The following is a 20,829-nucleotide window of genomic DNA, read 5'->3' as shown; positions in this document are numbered from 1 at the left end:
CAGAATTGAGAACAATGAGGTGGTGAAACAAAGAGCAAGTATTGTAGCACAAGGGTTCACGCAGATACCCAACTATTCTCCAGAGGTGGAATCTCATTCCGATAACTTATATCTTTGGCGGTTCAAAATCATCTATCTCTGCAGTTGATAGATGTAATGATTACATATCCTTGTCGATCACTAGATTCAGACATATATGATTGATTCCCGATGGAATCTCAATTCTGAATCGAAATACAAAATGCGACATACATTGTGTAAAATCAATAAGTCACCATACGACTTATTGTTGTCGATACATATGGTACAACTGACGTAGTGAGATCCTTATACACAAGGATTACTCCTACAACGATGATTATCCATGTTTGTGTGTCTGCAATGATGACACATGTAATCATCTAAATGGCGGAGTTTAAAATGAAGGATTTGGGTAAACCAAAATACCGCTCGTTACTACAACTTGAGCACCTTCATTCATACATTATGGTATACTATGTTGTCTATATCCAAAATATATTGGAGAAATTCATTGTGGACAAATCTTATCCATCCATAACTCTCATGGTAGTTCATTCTCTAGACATAGAGAAAGGTCTATTTAGACCAAGAGATGATGGAAATGAGATATTGGGACTCAACATTCCATAATGCCATTGGATCCATCAAACACAATTGGTTGGTACTCAAGAATATCTTTCGATATCTCCAAGGCATCAAACATCTTGTTCTGGTTTTTTTCCAGTTTCACGGAAATGTGAACACTGATATCATTGGATACATTGATCAGATCCCCACTATGTCAGATCGTAGACAAACTTAGTATTCCTACTAGGTGTGGTAGCCCTCTCATGAAGAGTCTTCGAAACAGACCTCATGGCTACATCCACCAACCATTATCTCAACGATAATCTTTCTTGTGTTGCCCGGATGCAAACAGATTACATAATAAGCAATATCACTATATTGCATATATTGCAAGTCAAATCATGCGACTGATTTGTTCACCAGGTCTCTACCAACTTCTACGCTCCAGAAATGTGTTCATGGAATTGGTATATGACGACTTCGGAATATGCAAGAATCAGGGGGAGTATCTTCCTGAATTGTTCCTGTTAAAAGCATCATATTATACTCTTTTTCCCTTCATGAGTTTACTTTATAGGTTCTCATAAAGGTTTTTAATGAGGTAATATCAACACAAGACCATATGTCATATTTTCTGTTTTCCCCACCGTGGTCTTTTTAAGAAAGTATATGTGACATACTTATTGTCGTCTAAACTCTATGAGTTTTCTCGTATTGAGTTAAAAGAGACAATAACCATTATATGTTGTATCATTTTCTCCTTATTTTCCCATTGGGTTTGAAGGAGTTTTAGCAACATATCAAACACCTATCTCCTCATATTTTTCCCGCAGAATTTTTAAAGGAGCTTTTTCAAGATGATGATACTTACACTAACAAGCATGGATTAGGGAGAGTGTTAGGATTTAATTAATTCTATTAATCCCTTCTTTTCCTAATCGAGGCGGTTGCCTCGTGTCCCTTCGGTCGCATCCCTTCGGGGGCTATATATACTAGATGACTCATTGCGCCAATGGCGCAAAGGCCGAGAGGGAGCCAAGTATTGTGAGAATATTTAGACACTCAAGTCGAAAACCAAATGTGGCCAACACTCCCGCATCCTCTGCTTGGAAGCCGCCTTTTCTCACCGGATCTAACATAGATACATGATTCTTCAAGAGCAAATTTCAGAGAAAATATAAAGCATGGAAGGCTTTAAGTTGTACTATTGAGACCATACCACCATATCTTCTTTTAGTTTCTTTGGAAATCGAAAGGTTTAAGAGGACGGTACATGTGAGAAGCTGTGAATCCACAACAAAAAACTAAACTAACTTCCAAACAAACATTTCAAGTTTGGAAGCTACAAAGAAGCAGCCCAGATCTCTCGTTGTAGTGCAGGTTCAAGAAAATGAGCCGAATGACCATCACAGCAACATGTAGAAGCAGCAAAAATATAGGCTTGCTGTGTAACTGATCATGAAAGATAGCTTGGTCAGTTTCTCCATTGTTGGCTTATACTGAGCAAGAACATCAGCCTGCATAGAAGAAAAATGGAGGACTGCTTTATTCTGCGGTACATCCACAATAGTACAACAAATACAGTAGTTAAATGTGCGCTAAGATGTAAGACCTTTTAGATCACTATTTTAGTGATCTAAAAGGTAAGCAGTGATCTAAAAGGTCTTGTATTAGTTTGAAGAGGGAGTACTTAATAAGACTATAAGCCAGTACATCAAAGTAATGCCGGCTTCCCATTAATTTGATCAAACCAATATGACAAAGGGAAGGGAAACTTCAGAAGACCATATAAATTGACCGCGATGTCTTAATTTAAAACTCTGAAATGAAGTAATAAACATTAAGTCTGAATGCTGTCACTAAAAAAAGCATAAAAAAGGTAGACCAGCCATCAGTGCATCATAATTAGTGGTTCATCATGGGCAAACCAGGCAGCAGTAGCCTAATAACTTAGACGAAAAAAATGCAAGAAGTCAAAGCACAAGGTGGGAAACAAGACCGAGCATTGACAGGTAACCAAATAATGAAGGAATATCCCCAAAGGACGCAAGAGGTGAGAGAGGAGCACCTAGCAGAGGTTTGTGGACTACCTTTTTATGCCACACCATATCCACATCCCTGGCGCTTGACGTACTTGCTGCTATTGCCGTCTCTACCTTATTTCCTCCATTGCCGGTTCGTGGACTACCTCTTCAGGACACGCCGAATACATATCCTCTCCTTCACCAGCTGGTAGTCTCGCCCTTCAATCATGCCGCTAACAAATAAAAAGAGAACACTATGATCAAGTTAATAAGGCTTACGACTGTATGTGAGGACAGCAAATAATTCATGCTTATCAACACCATAGTGTACAATTTTAGCAGAAAGCACATCATCATTCTGGAAGAAAATAGGTGGAAGCATAAGAAAGCAATTAAAAAATCTCTCCAGAGGCACTCACATGGTAAAATCCAAAACATTGAAAGCAACATATTGTTTTTGTGAAATGTACAGGATTCAAGAAACTGAGTACCATCAAAAGTAGTCTGCTATCCATATCCAGAACTCCAGTTCTTACATACTCGCTAAAAGTTTTATTGGTTGAGATCATTTTTGGATCACCCACCATCAAGTATGCATGGTTCATATGTGAAGAGAAACTGGCAATTACAATCAATAACCAATTAGCCAACACATGAAAAAGATCCTAAACCACTATGGCTACTATTCACCAATACCATAGATGATAGCACTGTGCTATAAGTTTCTTCATGATTCACCATATAAAAAGATTATACCTCTTCTACATAGCAGCACAAGACGTTTACGCAAGGAAGGAAAAGAGTAAGTTTAATTTCTTTTCACCTATTTCTTATCAATGGAGATGGAAAATGCTCTAGTCTATTTTTAATGTTTTATCTTGTCCACCTATTTGTAGATAGGCCTTTTTGTAACATGACAACCTAAAATTTATTAAGAGACATGAAACTTTTATTATCTGATCGAAAGAACAAAAGTTAGTAAATATTTGCTACAAGTACCTAACAGGAACAAGTGCAGCCTCAGTCTTTTTCAGAAGGCTAGTACATATTACAAACCAGGAAACGGTGGTTGAAATATGTGCTATGATGCAGTTTCTGAAACACGGTTTCATGGTTGGCCACGATAAGTGTCAAATGTTTTCTCCTTTTTATTCGGGGTCCATTAGGGTCATAGCTGATGGTACCTTATAAACAGAATTTTCAGAATAGATTGCAGCTTGTATAAGATAGACAGGTTTAGTTAGTATCATATTTAATCGAAAAGCAAAATATATCATTTAACTATTTACATGTCTAGATCCAAGGTTTGAGAAATCAATAAAGTGCCCTCCCCAGAAATCACAGTGGAAGCAAGTAAATAATCCAAGCTTGGTGTCGCACCACAATAAAGAGGATCATAAAGGAAAAAATAGAGGATCATACAGAATAATCAGGAATCTGTACACACAGCTTACTACAGTTTACTCATGCTTCAGATTCAATCAACATGCTTGATGCCGCACCACAATAAATAGCACATGGATATTCTAACTCACAGGACAAATTATATAATGTCGTCTTGCCTTGCATTTGCACCTCTCATTGCATCGACCACCAATGTAACATAAAAAAGCACGTCAACCAAGATAAACCAAATCATGGACTTGGACAGGAAAATCAAAGAGAGGAAAACCTGTGGATGGGTTAGATAGCAAGTCGCCGGCGAGGGTGCTCAGGTCTGACCGACAACACCCGGCCCCACACACAGTTCGGAAGCACTCTACCACATAATCAGATGGCATGAAAGTACTAACAACGACCAACCAAACCGAATAAACCACATGAATGGTTGTGAATGAAGCCAGAATCATATGCATCTCACAACTAACAAATTTAACTGATAATTCAAGATACTAAAGATCTGCTCTGCATTTCCGACAGTGAAAATGGTAAAGATCTCGAATGCAATAAAACAACAAGGAAGCAAACAAGTTGCACATGATTTAAATTACGTCGCGTAACTTCTAAAGTTTTCCCCTTATATGACAACCTGCTTCCCAGCAAGAGTCATTACAGTATTTAGATATCTTGTATAAAAAAGATCAAGAACTAAAAACTACATTCGGCAAGACATCCTCTCTACAAAAGGAAATTCCTAGAGCAAACATTAGCCGATTCAGTGCATATCTCCAAGGCTCAAGTAAGGAAATTGTCAAAAGGGAGTAAACTGGATTGGAAGGAGCTGCAATACCTAAGGATGGGTTGGAGACTGCGAGGTCGACAAGGACGCCTATCCAAGCATGTTTCTTCGGTCATAAGCTTTTATTTTACTTCGTCATGAAGCTGTGAAAAAAGCCATCTCGGTATGAGCTTTCGAGCTTTAAACCAACCATTTTCATGAATAAATTAGTTGCTTCAGTTCTGTTGGGATGTATCATATAGCAAAGAACAGAACAAAATAGAAGTTTCTCTACCAATGTTGTAATTGTCTTGAGTAAATGGAAGTTAAGATAAATGAGAATCATTGAGGCAAACACAAATTAAAAAATCAGCCACCGCAATCCTCAATGTCCGCTGTTCCTCTCTCTATGGTCAGGCATTACAACCAAAACAGAAGGTATCACAACTCATAGGCATCTAAAGTTCTGAACTGTAAGCAAAGCATAGCTAGCCATCAACGTCTTATTTGACACACCAAAACTACCCAAAGACCAGCACCAAATTATACCCCATAAATAATGAAGGCCCACCGAAGACCAAAAGCAATGCAGCTAGCAATAAGATATAATCCAGGAACAACAAAACTATTGAGACCATGGATCTAAAGCCGGTGAAGCCACTCTGTAATCCAAACACATTCTGACAAGATGGACCAACCCGGTGAAGCACGTCAGGAGGTAACGGCTATGTCAGCATGTCACCAGACATAATTATCGTTGCATCCTTACAATTCATCTTCATATGGAGTTATTTATGTTAGAAAGCCTGTTAAAAGTCAACACCTCTCCTTTCACATCTGTATCTACCACCTCTCCTTTTGCATATGTATCGACCATCAACCAAAATAGCTAAAAGGGTAGATTGAGCACATTGCACACCCAAGGAGCATAAACAAACGTGCGGGTTGAGCGGAAAAATTAAAGAACAAGCAGGAAGAAGTTACAATACCTGCGGGCGGGTCGAAAGCATCAGAATGAGGAGGCATACTGGGATGGCGGGCACCATCTACACAAATATAATGCCTCTTGATTCGGTTTTAATGAGGTGTGTACAAAGCAAAGGCAACATAAAGTTGAGCTAAAGAAAATAGTGAAGATTAACCTGGGAAGAATGTGAAAACCAAGCTGCAAGTAAAACCATAGCTTCGTTCTGCTTTTGTTCTTCTGAAAAGTTACAACTTCACATTAGCATGTGTTGAATCGAAGGACACAATTGAACAAAATTTAAAAGTATCACTCATGCTAATAGCATATAAAAGCAGATCATTCCAAGGGCAACAAACTATCACGTCATACTAACCATTATCCATTCCAGAAGCAACAAATCTGCACTGGAGATCCATAACGAATTAACCATACAAGGCAAGTTGGGAATATTTTCCAGGGGTGCCAATATCGAACAGGTTGAACACGACATGGAAAAAGAAGAGCGAGTCTGGACAAAACATACCTGCTCCCAATGTATTGTGCCAAAAACAGGGTCCACGAGAGAAGTTTCACCTTGTTCTGGACTCTTCCTCAAGATCCTCCCTCTTCTCTTCTTCATAAGATCTGCACATATCATGTTCAGGAAAATTGTAAATCGAGAAATCAAAATCAGGAACCAAAGAAATCAAGAGGCAAAAACTTGGGAGGAAGAAGATGGCAGGGCCAAACATATACAGCCTAGATTGGGGATGAGGAACAACAACCAGCGGTCGGGAGTGATGGTCGGCCCACCACTGCGACTCGAGCGCCGCTGGATCTCCGGCCTCGCAACACCTTCCCCATGTCCGTCCTGTTCACCCTCCCCCTGGTCCTCGTCCTCCATACCCATCACGGAAATCACACCGCCCCTGCTCTACCATAGTGTGACCTACCCACAGCAACACCAGATCAAGAACATGGGGAGGCGAAACCATCGTGCACGGCAACGCCGGATCGAGAACGTGGGGAGGCACTGCCTTGCAGGGATGGGATAAAGAGTTAGGGAGATGGTCGACGATGCGGCTGGAGGAGAGACAGCTAGAAGAGGAGGAAACCAAGGGGAGGAGCAGGGGCATGGCGGCGGCGAAGTGCACGGGCGGAGATGGAGCGGGCGTGGGGCGCGGGGCTCGGGGCGGAAGGGGATTGGGGGCTAGGTTTTGACCGCTTGCTCAATTTATACCCCTTCACGTGAAAAGACCAAAATGCCCTCGGCGGGGAACGGAATTTACAAGCGATGGCAGAAGCACTGTTCATGGTGAATTAGAGGCGATGTGGCTGGCTTCATCCTACCTATGACTTCTTGAGGGTTTATATTATAATCCCATCATGAATAAGAGAAGAAGGATTCACTTTTACTTTTCTGTCTTTCGTCTCTCTCGTTTTACATCAACAACTTGGTGTTGAGGAAACAAGTCCGTGAGAAAATACTTTCATATTCACTCCTTGGTAACCCGTCTCCGTGGACATATCTTCGGTTCAACTACCCAGCTCAACAATAGTCAAGCCCCGGTCCCCACTCCGACACGTCGCAGGTCGCACCAACCCCAACCTCACTCCCGGCTTACCAACCCACTCCCCTCCTTCAAAAAAAAAAACCCACTCCCCTACCCTTCTTCTCCCCCTCCCACACCAATGGTTCCTTCACCAACCCCAATTGAGCACCCGCCTCACCTCGCGAGCTGGTACGCGTCAAAGAAACCTCCAGCTCCCGATTCGCCATGGCTCAAGAACAACCCAATCCCAACGAGGTAAGGATCCAGCACGATTGATTCTTTGCTTCTCTTCTTCGTCTCGTCGCGGTATCATCGGCTCACCGAACGCGGGAATCCGACTCTCCGCGCAGGTCGTGCTCGGGCAGGAGATCAACGGCGCGAGGGTGGTCACCCTCAACCGCCCGCGCCAGCTCAACGGCATCAACGACAGAGTGGTGCGCCCTCTTGCTCTTGGCTCGGGAGATGTTCGATTAGAAGTGTTTTTTTTTTTTTTTTTTTTTTTTGCAGTGGAGGTCCTGTGGAATGCTGATAATTGGAGTCGCCACTGCTTATTTGTCTTTGCTTCTAGGTCTATCTCCTAGCGCAGCTCTTGGAGAAATGGGAGCAAGATGACGATGCCAAGCTTGTCATCTTCAAGGTGCGTATTCATTGGCACATGCCGCAGCACATTTAGGATGGTAACCAGGGCTGGTGTTGAAGAGTATCGTGTTTTTCCATAGCTGGAGAAGTTTCAGGGAATCAACGCAACAAAGAAACTGATTGAACTTTACCCAGTGTACAGTATATATATTCGCTAATCCAAAGGAAATGCCAAATGTCGGAGTAATTGACAAAAACTACCACATTTCACGTATCCGTCCCACAGAACTACCACATTTTGAAAACTGACCAAAAACTCCAGATTAGTGCTAATTTCGTGACAAAAAACTACCAGGTTGAGTTGAAGACCGATTTAACTGTTTTAAACCCCTTTCTGACAGAGCTGGCCCACCTGTCGGGATGGCTGCCGCGCTAACGGCTAACGGCGCTCGCCACCACCGCCATTGTTGCCGAAGCTCGTCGCTGCTCTTAGGCGCCGCCGCCGCTGCTCTATTTGCTGTTGTTGCTACCTGTCGCTACCGCCGTTGTCCCCGCTGCTGGCCTCTGCTGCCGGCACCGGCGAGCCCCTGGCCTCCCCTGCCTGCTGCCGCGCAGCTCCTGCCCGCGCCCCCTGCTGGCTTGCTGCCGCTGCAGCTTGCCGGCCCCGCCGCCGCAGACCGCCCGTGCCGTCCGCTCGCGCTGCCCGCCGGCCTGCGTGCCTCGCCGCAGCCCCGCCGCTGCTCGGCTCCCGCCTCTGCCTCCGCCGCGTGAACCCTCCCAGACCCGCGCTCACGGCTCGCCCCGCCTCCTCCTCCCAGTGCCGCACCGTCCCCTGCAGCCCACACACGGCCGCGCCCGGCGACCGGCCAGGCCCACATCTACCATCGAGCAGTAGCTCGCGACACCGACATCGATGTCGCCGCGAAGGCTGCCGCCGTGCAGTGCGAGGCAGAGCCGACCCGGAGCTAGTTCACCCGGCGCTCGTGCTGGGGTCCGACGTGGTGTAAAGCGAGCAGGCGGCCGGAGCTCCCCTGTTTCCGTCTCATGCACAAGAGGTGTTTGTTGAAATGCCAAAGAGAGAGAGGAGGGGAGGAAGAAGAAGGTTGATGATGACGTGTGGGTACCACCTGTCATAACGGTTAACTTGACGGTCAAAATAAACAGAGTTGACTTTGCTGCCGGTCCCACATGTCATAAACAGGTTTAAAATCATAAAAACGGTCATCAACTCGACCTGGTAGTTTTTTGTCACGAAATTAGCACTAATCTGGAGTTTTTGGTCAGTTTTCAAAATGTGGTAGTTCTGTGGGACGGATATGTGAAATGTGGTAGTTTTTTGTCAATTACTCCAAATGTCATGTTCAGCAATAGCATTACATGGTGCTAAAACTCGTGTCCTGCGACAGAAGTTTTTTCTTTCTTTTGAAACTGTTGTGATATTCAGCAATTGTCAGTTGTCACAAGTGATATGAATGTGAGGTTTGTTGGTCAACAGGGAGCAGGACGCGCATTTTCTGCTGGTGGGGACCTAAAGATGTTCTACGAAGGGAGATCATCAGGTGGGATTCTCAGAGTCCCCGTGCTGTATTGCCTGATTTGCATCATCAGTGATTTATATTTGCATGTAACAAAGCAAGGCTGTTTGGAGATATTGATATGACTGCTTTGCAGATGATTCCTGCCTCGAGGTTGTGTACAGGATGTACTGGCTCTGCTATCACATTCATACATATAAGAAAACCACGGTGATGCCCTTGTGACATATTTGAGGAAAATTCCCTATTTTACTGGAGATGTTATATTCTGAAAATATACGCTTGTGCATTCATACAGGTGGCCCTGGTTAATGGACTTGTCATGGGTGGAGGTGCAGCCATGGTTGCTCCACTGAAATTTGCAGTTGTCACAGAGAAAACAGTACGAATCAATTTATGCCACACTTATGGCTTTTAGTGATAAATTCGTTCGTAGATTTCTCAAAAAAATTTGTACATGCATCACCTTAATAATCTAGTGATCATACATCAAAGTAATATTCAATGCCTTTCTATTGATACTTTGTTCCTGTAAATAAATAATACTTGCATAATTTTTTAAACGAGATCCAATCAAACTTGAATATTACCTCCATTCTGAATTATAAGATGTTTTGGACATTTCAATATAGGTTACATACAGACTGAAGTGAATGAACAAACACACTAAAATACGTCTGTATATACATCCAATTCAGAAAGAAGTTAGAACATCTTATAAGTCGGAATGGAGGGAGTAATATATACTCCAGTGTAGTTATATATCTGTTTGGAGTTTCTCATAAGGATCATTTCTGTTTGTGTAGGTTTTTGCCACCCCTGAGGCAAGTGTTGGACTACACACAGATTGTAGCTTTTCTTATATCCATTCTCGGCTCCCTGGATATTTAGGTAGGCATTGGGTTTAATTTCCCATTCTCACATCCCCAGATAATAATTTAAATGGCTTACTCAGAGGGATATTGTCCTTTTGGGACAAACAGTATGAATGAGTTTGGCATGAGAAAATTGGTCATGGCCAATTAACTATAAATAGGAATTTCAGTTTCAATCTCCTTATTTTCACTCTTTCTTAACTTTTAGGTGAGTATCTGGCTTTGACTGGTGCTAGACTGAATGCAAAAGAAATGATTGCTGCCGGTCTTGCTACTCATTTTGTTCATTCTGAAGTAAGTCTTCCAGCAGTTTGCGTTTCTTGATGTATTGTTTTGTTTACAGTATTTTTTGCTTGGTTCCAAGCACAAAAATCTGATATTCTCAATCTGTAGCTTGATTAACAAAATACTTGCTGATATTGGTTTGCTTGTAGTTTGACTAGTTTATAATATGTATGGCAGAAATTGGAAGATCTTGAAAAACAATTACTGAATTTAAACACAGGCGACGAGTCTGCAGTCCGAGCTGTCATTGAGGAATTCTCTACGGATGTTCAACTTGATCAAGAGAGTATTTTAAACAAGTTAAGGATTATTTCTTGATAAATATCATAATTCCATTATTTGTTGTAAGGATTCCGTGTTTACTTATTTGAAGAAAAAAAGGGTTTCTTTGAGTAATGTACTAGTAATTATTCTATTTATTTATGGAAGCAAACTGACACTGGATGTCGATTTTTGATAGGCTTTCAACTATCGACAAATGTTTCTCAGCCGAGACTGTTGAGGAGATCTTGAAAGCACTTGTAAGGCTTCAGCACTTATGATGAATCTTCACACTGTTGCTTCTTTCTTATTAATTTTATCTGTCAATTTTCTTGATCTGTTGTTCAGTAACTACCAGTCCGCGTTTGCTCGTTCTACACTCAGTTGCTTCACATCTTCATGTGATAATGAAAAAAATTCAATTTTTTTGATGTATTCACTTTAGCACCTAAAATTATATCGCCCTCGGCCATTCAGTTTAGGAGAATGTTGTAATTGGTTTATCATGCTGGTTCTATGGTTCATTTACATAGGAGGAAGGCAGAAATGATACACTCATACACTTACTAGTCTTCATTCCTTCTATGAACAGCACAACTGCCGTGCCGTATAATGAGACGAACGATTTTCCTCTCTTTTATAGAATGATAAATTACTGTTTTGCTTGTGGATGTAGGATTCAGAAGTGAGTGTGGACGGAAATCAATGGATAGCTCCAGTCCTGAAGAGTATGAGAAGATCATCTCCTACTGGATTGAAGATCACACTGCGATCGGTAGGAACTCTCGCGTCATCCATTATCCGTGGACAATTTTGTTGTTGTGTAGGCTTCATATTTTGTTCTTGTTTAAAAATGTGCCTACACTTGCCATTAATAGCCACACTAGTCATTCTTTTGTTAGATATGGCTTTGCTAGTGCAAAACACTGTATACTTTGAAATCTTTTTATGGAGTGCGGTGTAGGCTGGGGGTTCTTTTGCTTGCATAAGCTAAGCCAGTAAGTCTACTGTTTTTGACGATTTATTTTCTACTTTTCAGGTTAGAGAAGGTCGGAAGCAGAGTCTGCAGGAGTGTTTGAAGAAGGAATTCGGACTAACAATGAACATCCTCCGATCTGTCATTACTGGTGATGTGTATGAGGTATTGCAATCGTACAATGAATGAACCAAACGAGTCTTTTGGTTGAATCTTAGCCTATTTTCAATTTTGTTTCATGATAGGGTATTAGAGCTCTGAGCATCGACAAAGACAATGCACCTAAGGTCTCCCTCTCCCTCCCCTCTCTCAATACAAAATTTTCTCGCACATCTGTTCTTCAACTGGGGCCTAAATGGGTTTACATACAATCTCAACAGTGGAGTCCTGCAACCGTTGAAGAGGTGAAGAATGAAGACATTGACCGTGTTTTCGAACCATTCACCTCGGGACACGAGCTCCAAGTCCCATCTGATGATTCCAACAGGTGACTGAGTCCACCAATACTTTTTCGCTGTTTGAATTTCAGACACCTAGCATAGACAGTTTATACTCTTCCAATGTCACCAACGTGCAGGTGGAGCGGCAAACACGAGCACACGGTCTATGCGAAATCTTCACAGTAATCACCACATAGCCAGGCTCTGGAGCAGCAGCCCTTTGTACTGGTGTTGCTGTATGACATGCATGTTTGAGTGCAAATGCACTACCTGTGTGTAACATTATGCCAACTGTTGAGAACTACTGTACTATAAAGGAAGCAATAAAGCAACTGAGGTTTCATTACGACAACACAAGTAAAACTCATCTCCTGTTCTTGTGCAACCTATTACACAACCCAGATATTCTCTGCTCTTTTCATATGTCTGTCTCAAACTCTGTTCTAACTTCACTTAGCTATGTAAAGAAGGGTTGAACCCAACCACTCGAGATTGTAACCATCACGCCCGTGTCATGTCCACAAGTCAAGGACAAAAGTTCTACCAAAAGGAAGTATGTGCAGCGAAACTGAAAACATGTGGTGTATGCCTATCGTGTAAGTTATCAGGTATACTCCAACTGCAGGTAGCCCTTGTTGAACATAGTAGATCTTCTCTCGATTGGGGCTGGCCTCACAGATAAAGCCCACTTCACAGCGGTTTCTTCGCTTGCTGGAAACTGCACCCCAATCTTCTTCAGCTTATTGGTTCGATTTAATAGGAAAACGAGGAGGTCCTTCTCATATTCTCCAGACTTGAACCCAAGAAACTTGATCTTCAACAGGCTATTAGTTAGGCATGAAGCCTTTGCAAGCATCTTCTTGTGATCAGCAAAACTAAAGGATGCCTCTGTCATCTTATTTTCAGCAGCCTAGCATGAAGTAAGGTGTGTTAATAATAATAATACATCTCTCAATGAACTGAAACCCGTAGATGATAAGATGCATACCGAGACGGTCAACTGCTGTAGGCTAGGACAGCTCTGAAGCAGCTTCACCAGGAAAACAGCTTCTGATTCCCGCGAGAAATCCAAGCTCACTGACAATATCCTCAACCCTTCAAATGTAATTGGCAACTTCGCAATATCTTTATATTCACCAGCTAACAACTGCAAAGGAATAAGATACGAATATACAAATGAGGTAAAAACTCAATCTCCAGATGGGATAAAATTAAGCTATGCATGTTTAATTGTTTAGGTTAGACCCAAACCCACGTCGAAATAAAAGTGTTAAGTAGTGTGTGCCTTCAACCACTTGTTATGTTCTGACTCAAACAACTACTTGTTTCCTGGAATCTACAAATTGCTACATGACACAAATACTTAAGTTGTCTTTCTCATATTTATAAGAATAAGTGACGCATCTTTGTCAGCAGCATGCATTGCCACACACATAAGAATCAATGCACCATACAAAGTATTACAAGTAAGTAACTTCACTGTAACTTCAAAGTATTACCCCCTCCGTCCCAAAATAAGTGACTCAAAGTACAGTCACGGTCGAACTACTCTGTCCTTCCTAAAATCAAGTTTTCATGGATCAAATCCAGGGAGGACATTCCTAAGGTTATATTAATTGATCACTTACTTTTGTAGCTTGAACTACATGGATCATTGACTTGTGACAAGGCAAACACACTGTAATGCAACCAAGGAACACGTAGCCTCGTTGAGGCTTCCGTTCATCAGCTACGCATATTCTTCCACGTATCATGACCAGTATTGTGAACAATTGGACAGCAGCCTACTCCAGATCTAGACAAATTAACACTGCAGTAATAGCTGATAGAGTAGGATGGATGCGAGAGAGCTCACCTTCACAGCACAGCCTCTGAGCGTGAGGGAAGCTAGCCCTGTGGCAGCATCCAAGAACGGCCGCATCCTGAAGAGAACCTTTTCCTGGGACTTGGCGACGTGCAGGTATACCTTGCTGACATCCGGCGAAGGCTCCAGGTGCACCTTCTGCGTCTTGGGTCGAGTGTGAAGCGTGATTGTCCTCAGCCCCGGCGCTCTCAGCGTGACCTCCCGTTGCTCCACGTTGGGCATAAACAAGAAGCTCCTCACGGTCAACGACTCCACCGTGCATCCGGCGTCCAAGCCCGTGCAGTGAAACATCTCCAGCGTCCGGAGCCCGGTCGCCGCGGAGAGGATGGCGGTGAGGACCACCTGTTTGATGAAGACGCGGTGGAGCTTGAGCGTCCGGAGGCGGGCGCAGGCGACGGCGGAGAGGGGCGGCACGCTGCAGGTGTTGAGGGATAGCACGGCGAGGGAGCGGATGGCGAAGACGTTCTTGGGCAGGCAGACGCGGCGGTGCAGGCGCACGGCGAGCTCGGAGAGGCCGTGGTTGGCGGCGGCGTTGATGACGTGGCGGAGGGCGGAGGGCTTGATACGTTTGGGCGGGGCGATGTCGAGGCGGCGGAGGAGCTTGGGCTGGCTGGCGGGCAGCGGGACCGGGGACGCGGGCCCGGAGAACCTGACGGAGTCGAGGTGGGAGTAGAGGGTGGGGAGGTGGCGGAAGCGGCGGGCGAGGACGGAGAGCGTGACGGCGAGGCGGGTCGGGAGGCGGTTGGCGATGGCGAGCACGACGTCGTCGGGGAGGTTGGAGAAGAAGTCGGGCAAGTCGGCGGCCGCGCCCTTGCCGGCCTTGGGGCGGCGGCGGCGCTTCCGCTTGCGCTTGAGGTCCGCGGCGGCGGCGGGCGGGCGGGCCATCTCGGTGCGGGTTGGATCGGAGGGGAGGGGAGGAGAGTTGTGGATGGATCCGGGTCGGGTTGGGACGGTGGCTGGCTTTTGGAGAGCTCGGGCCTCGGGCTCAATCGTGTGCCTCGCAAGTTTCTCTTGTGAATTCCGTCGGTTCGATGCAAGTACGGCGTATTTGAGCCCATGACTTGAGTCAAGTTGGGCTGGGCTGTTCTAAAAAAAAAAGAAATGTCGGGCTGGGCTCGACTCGCCTCACCATCTCCTTCCAAGTTCCATCATGATTTGAAGGCTACAGGTTTTTCTCAAAAAATAAAAAGATTGACCTGTCACAAAAGAAAATTCATCGTCTCACAAAAAAAAAAATCATGATTGAAGGATATTCATCCTCAAAAAAATAAAATTATGATTGAATGCTGGGGATGCAAATATAGAACCTAAAGGTACCCTCCATTTTAAAATTTAGTTCATTTGGTTGAACTAAGTAGTACTCCCTCCGTCCCATAATATACGACATTTTTGCAAGGTATGTATAAACCGCTGAACAAAAACGAATTGGACCAATGGATGAGTCACATACCAAGGAGCAATTTCTCCGAAAAGTTTTGAAAATGAAGCTCCGAGCAAAGAGATCGAAAATTCGTATCTAGGAGCAAGACCGCGAGCTACGAACTGGAGATAAATTTTCCTAGAGGTGGAGGAAGAAGATGGGCATGGGAGATAAGTGAGTGGGGTCATGTGGGCCCCACAATGCACTTAGACGCGCCCTGCTGCCCTTGTGGACATCAGCGGCACCCCCCTGGGGTGTGCCCAGTGCCAATTTTTTATTCTATTCTATAAAAATTCATGTTAAAATTTTATGACATTCTGAGCACTTTTAGTTCTAGGTCTTTTTTTGAATAGATAATTCATAAAGCAGGATAAACTTGATATTCTACTTTATTAAACTAAAAATAACAGGGAGTGAAATAAAGTTAGAGAAGGTTGTGTTCACGGAATTCATCGACCTAAAAAAGAATCCATTAATAAGGTTGATCGGGTCTTATTAACAGACTATTTCCGAGTGAGCATCATGAGGTTGTTGATGAAGAGGGGTTATTGATGATGACTAGGATGATTTGCCCCCTCCGAAGCCCCGAACGGATTCCAGATCAGGCCTACCAATGAAGAACAGGAGGTGCCAGCGGCTCTGTCGTGGAATTGTCACGGCAGATGTCCTAGTGTGAGGACTTAGTCGTGAGGCCAACGCATCTATGTGGTAGCTTGAGAGGGGTTGAGCGAAATTGAGAGACGCAACACAAGACAAGGGTTTAGACAGCTTTGGGCCCCGGGAAATATCATCTGGTAACAACCCTACATGCTGTTTGTGGCTATCAGGTCTCATTATCATCACGAGGGAGTCGCCGTATCTCCGGCTCTCCTAGTTATGTCTAGCCTTAACGATTATTTTCTTACTTGTCCCCCTCTTGGGGTGCCCCGCCCCTCCTTATATAAGTTGAAGGGGCGGGTTACATGTAGAGTCCAACTCGGATTAAGACTTCAACTATTCTGACTTCGTATCACGGGCTTCTCTCCATGGGCTTCTTAACGTCTTGGGCTTCTTAACGTCTTCGGGCTTATTAACCCCAGGCGACTTTGTCTGCCGGGTTATAACTGTCTGCCGGCTTACCATCTGGCTTATCATCTGACTTAACATTTGACTTAACATCTGCCGGCTTATAATATGGCTTATAATCTGTCCGCCGGCTTACTGTCTGACTTGACATCTGACTCAACATCTGCCGACTTAACATCTGACTTAACATCTGCCGGCTTATAATCTGACTTAACATCTGCCGGATCACCAATGAAACACCAAGTCCCAGCCGGGTCATATCTCCGGCCAGGTCATATCGCGGGGTATATCCCCGACATTAGCCCCCAGTTTCATTTGGATTTATCCATGTTAAACTGATCCACAAATACAAGAACAATTTTGACAGATTATGCTCCGGTTTAAGAACTTTTGTAAGCCGGCACCTGATCATCCTTAATTCCTTGTCATTTCCCTCTTCTAGAAAATCCGGGTCAATAAGCCATCTTCATAATCAATTTGTTGACGTTGGTTTCTCACAGAGAAAATTGTGAAGAATAATTCATTTGAGTCAGCTCCCAATGCTTAAAAAGTATTGGTCTTTGAAATACTCATCTAATTCTTCAGCCGGCTTGAAGATGTAAAACTTGCCGGTTTATCATTTCCAAAATTGCTGGCTTGTAAATATTGATGACACCGGGTCATAATTGTAGTTAACATCAAGCTTGAAAATATACCTCTTATATGCCTATCACTTGTAGCCCCCAAGTCTTAAGAAGGTAGTGTAACAACTGAAGGAAATATGCCCTAGAGGCAATAATAAAGTTATTATTTATTTCCTTATTTCATGATAAATGTTTATTATTCATGCTAGAATTGTATTAACCGGAAACTTAGTACATGTGTGAATACATGGACAAACAGAGTGTCACTAGTATGCCTCTACTTGACTAGCTCGTTGAATCAATGATGGTTAAGTTTCCTAACCATAGACATGAGTTGTCATTTGATTAACGGGATCACATCATTAGAGAATGATGTGATTGACTTGCCCATTCCGTTAGCTTAGCATTTGATCATTTAAGTATATTGCTATTGCTTTCTTCATGACTTATACATGTTCCTTTGACTATGAGATTATGCAACTCCCGAATACCGGAGGAACACTTTGTGTGCTACCAAACGTCACAACGTAACTAGGTGATTATAAAGGTGCTCTACAGGTGTCTTCGATGGTGTTTGTTGAGTTGGCATAGAACGAGATTAGGATTTGTCACTCCGATTGTCGGAGAGGTATCTCTGGGCCCTCTCGGTAATGCACATCACTACCAGCCTTGCAAGCAATGTGCCTAATGAGTTAGTTGCGGGATGATGCATTACGGAACGAGTAAAGAGACTTGCCGGCAACGAGATTGAACTAGGTATTGTGATACCGACGATCGAATCTCGGGCATGTAACATACCGATGACAAAGGGAACAACGTATGTTGTTATGCGGTTCGACCGATAAAGATCTTCGTAGAATATGTAGGAGCCAATATGGGCATCCAGGTTCCGCTATTGGTTATTGACCAGAGAAGTGTCTCGGTCATGTCTACATAGTTCTTGAACCCGTAGGGTCCGCACGCTTAACGTTCGTTGACGATATAGTATTATATGAGTTATGTATGTTGGTGACCGAATGTTGTTCGGAGTCCCGGATGAGATCACGGACATGACGAGGAACTCCGGAATGGTCCGGAGATAAAGTTTGATATATGGGATAATAGTGTTTGGTCTCCAGAAGGGTTCGGAATTCACCGGAAGGGGTTCCGTATGTCTCGCGAAATATTTGGGTACGAGAACACTTTATTTGGGCCAAAGGGGAAAGCCCATGAGGCTTTTGGAAAGTGCAAAAGGAAGTTTTGCGGAGACCAAAGGCTAGATGCCAGGAACCCTGGCGTCTAGGGGTAGACGCCAGGAACCCTGGCATCTAGCCCTGGAGTCCGAGAAGGACTCTTGCCTTTCGGGCAAAATCGACTTGGAGGAGGCTTTTACTCCAAGTTTCGACCTGAGGGCTCAACATATAAATAGAGGGGCAGGGCTAGCACCAAAGAGACATCAAGAAACACCAAGCCGTGTGCCGGCAACCCCGTCCCCTCTAGTTTATCATCCGTCATAGTTTTCGTAGTGCTTAGGCGAAGCCCTGCGAAGATTGTTCTTCACCAACACCGACACCATGCCGTCGTGCTGCCGGAACTCATCTACTACTTCGCCTCTCTTGCTGGATCGAGAAGGTGAGGACGTCATCGAGCCAAACGTGTGCTGAACGCGGAGGTGTCGTACGTTTGGTACTTGATCGGGACGGATCGTGAAGGTGTACGACTACATCAACCGCGTTGATAAACGCTTACGCCTACGGTCTACGAGGGTACGTAGACAACACTCTCCCCTCTTGTTGCTATGCATCACCATGATCTTGCGTGTGCGTAGGCAATTTTTGAAATTACTACGTTACCCAACAGTGGCATGATACGTCTCCAACGTATCTATAACTTATGAAGTATTCATGCTATTATATTATCTGTTTTGGATGCTTATGGGCTTTACTAAACACTTTTATATTATTTTTGGGACTAACCTATTAACCGGAGGCCCTGCCCAAATTGTTGTTTTCTTGCCTATTTCAGTGTTTCGAAGAAAAGGAATATCAAGCGGAGTCCAAATGGAATGAAACCTTCGGGGGAGTTATTTTTGGAACGGAAGCAATCCTGGAGACTTGGAGTAGACGTCAGGGAAGCTTCGAGGAAGCCACGAGGCAGGGAGGCGCGGCCCCACCCTCATGGGCCCCTCGTGGGTCCCCTGACTGAATTCTTTCGCCTATATATGTCCATATACCCTAAAAACATCGAGGAACAGAATAGATCAGGAGTTCCGCCGCCGCAAGCCTCTGTAGCCACCAAAAACCAATCGAGACCCTGTTCCGACACCCTGCCGGAGGGGGGATCCCTCACCGGTGGCCATCTTCATCATCCCGACGCTCTCCATGACAAGGAGGGAGTAATTCACCCTAGGGGCTGAGGGTATGTACCAGTAGCTATGTGTTTGATCTCTCTCTCTCTCTCTCTCTCGTGTTCTTGAGGTGGTACGATCTTGATGTATCGCGAGCTTTGCTATTATAGTTGGATCTTATGATGTTTCTCCCCCTCTACTCTCTTGTAATGGATTGAGTTTTCCCTTTGAAGTTATCTTATCGGATTGAGTCTTTAAGGATTTGAGAACACTTGATGTATGTCTTGCATGTGCTTATCTGTGGTGACAATGGGATATTCACGTGATCTAATTGATGTATGTTTTGGTGATCAACTTGCGGGTTCAGTGACCTTGTGAACTTATGCATAGGGGTTGGCACACGTTTTCTTCTTGACTCTCCGGTAGAAACTTTGGGGCACTCTTTGAAGTTCTTTGTGTTGGTTGAATAGATGAATCTGAGATTGTGTGATGCATATCGTATAATCATACCCATGGATACTTGAGGTGACATTGGAGTATCTAGGTGACATTAGAGTTTTGGTTGATATGTGTCTTAAGGTGTTATTCTAGTACAAACTCTATGATAGATCGAACGGAAAGAATAGCTTCATGTTATTTTACTACAGACTCTTGAATAGACCGATCAGAAAGGATAACTTTGAGGTGGTTTCATACCCTACAATAATCTCTTCGTTTGTTCTCCGCTATTAGTGACTTTGGAGTGACTCTTTGTTGCATGTTGAGGGATAGTTATATGATCCAATTATGTTATTATTGTTGAGAGAACTTGCACTAGTGAATGTTGGGAATCGTAGCATAATTTAAAATTTTCCTACGCTCACCAAGATGCATCTATGGAGTCTACTAGCAACAAGGGGAAAGGAGTGGATCTACATACCCTTGTAGATCGCGAGCGGAAGCGTTCCAATGAACGTGGATGACGGAGTCGTACTCGCCGTGATCCAAATCACCGATGACCGAGTGCCGAACGTACGGCACCTCCGCGTTCAACACACGTACGGTGCAGCGACGTCTCCTCCTTCTTGATCCAGCAAGGGGGAAGGAGAGGTTGATGGAGATCCAACAGCACGACGGCGTGGTGGTGGATGTAGCGGCTCTCCGGCAGGGCTTTGCAAGCTTCTGACAGAGAGAGAGGTGTTGCAGGGGAGGAGGGAGGCGCCCAAGGCTTAGATGTTGCTGCCCTCCCTTCCCACCACTATATATAGGGCCAAGGGAGAGGGGGGGGCGCAGCCTTGCCCCTTCCTCCAAGGAAGGGTGCGGCCAGGGGGG

At 44.1% G+C, this 20,829-nt stretch overlaps 2 protein-coding genes and 1 long non-coding RNA gene across 3 annotated transcripts; 1 reads left to right on the top strand and 2 right to left on the bottom strand.

Annotated features, from left to right (window-relative positions):
• Window positions 1-2,655: 2,655 nt before the first annotated feature.
• Window positions 2,656-5,030, bottom strand: LOC123074754 (uncharacterized). The gene is made up of 4 exons (XR_006436045.1): window positions 4,843-5,030; window positions 3,612-3,796; window positions 3,436-3,533; window positions 2,656-2,845 (listed from the first exon to the last, which is right to left on the bottom strand). It is a non-coding gene; the product is annotated as an uncharacterized lncRNA (long non-coding RNA).
• Window positions 5,031-7,323: 2,293 nt separating this feature from the next.
• LOC123079184 (3-hydroxyisobutyryl-CoA hydrolase-like protein 5) lies at window positions 7,324-12,566 on the top strand. The gene is made up of 15 exons (XM_044501892.1): window positions 7,324-7,524; window positions 7,620-7,703; window positions 7,838-7,906; window positions 9,344-9,407; window positions 9,520-9,593; window positions 9,682-9,765; window positions 10,190-10,274; window positions 10,467-10,552; window positions 10,721-10,842; window positions 11,004-11,064; window positions 11,481-11,579; window positions 11,844-11,945; window positions 12,026-12,067; window positions 12,161-12,267; window positions 12,358-12,566. Exons 1-15 carry the CDS (start codon window positions 7,495-7,497, stop codon window positions 12,404-12,406), a joined length of 1,158 nt encoding a protein of 385 aa, XP_044357827.1. The 5' UTR covers window positions 7,324-7,494; the 3' UTR covers window positions 12,407-12,566.
• On the bottom strand, window positions 12,545-15,031 carry LOC123079183 (FBD-associated F-box protein At4g10400). Its single transcript, XM_044501891.1, has 3 exons — window positions 14,076-15,031; window positions 13,209-13,367; window positions 12,545-13,130 (listed from the first exon to the last, which is right to left on the bottom strand). The coding sequence occupies exons 1-3, from the start codon at window positions 14,967-14,969 to the stop codon at window positions 12,825-12,827; spliced, it is 1,359 nt and encodes a 452-aa protein (XP_044357826.1). The 5' UTR covers window positions 14,970-15,031; the 3' UTR covers window positions 12,545-12,824.
• Between the last annotated feature and the right edge of the window lie 5,798 nt (window positions 15,032-20,829).

The sequence above is a fragment of the Triticum aestivum genome, chromosome 3D, assembly GCF_018294505.1.
Source record: "Triticum aestivum cultivar Chinese Spring chromosome 3D, IWGSC CS RefSeq v2.1, whole genome shotgun sequence".
NCBI lineage: Eukaryota > Viridiplantae > Streptophyta > Magnoliopsida > Poales > Poaceae > Triticum > Triticum aestivum.
This window is presented reverse-complemented; position numbering and strand designations above follow the sequence as displayed.

Bases quoted from the DNA above. Each gene is read 5' to 3' on its own strand.
- LOC123079183 (XM_044501891.1), bottom strand. From the start codon at position 14,969: ATGGCCCGCCCGCCCGCCGCCGCCGCGGACCTCAAGCGCAAGCGGAAG. The intron at 13,368-14,075 runs GTGAGCTCTCTC...ATTCCTTTGCAG, and splicing joins TCAGAGGCTGTGCTGTGAAG to TTGTTAGCTGGTGAATATAA. The intron at 13,131-13,208 runs GTATGCATCTTA...ACTTCATGCTAG, and splicing joins TACAGCAGTTGACCGTCTCG to GCTGCTGAAAATAAGATGAC.
- LOC123079184 (XM_044501892.1), top strand. From the start codon at position 7,495: ATGGCTCAAGAACAACCCAATCCCAACGAG. The intron at 7,525-7,619 runs GTAAGGATCCAG...CTCTCCGCGCAG, and splicing joins AACAACCCAATCCCAACGAG to GTCGTGCTCGGGCAGGAGAT. The intron at 10,275-10,466 runs GTAGGCATTGGG...CTTAACTTTTAG, and splicing joins TCGGCTCCCTGGATATTTAG to GTGAGTATCTGGCTTTGACT.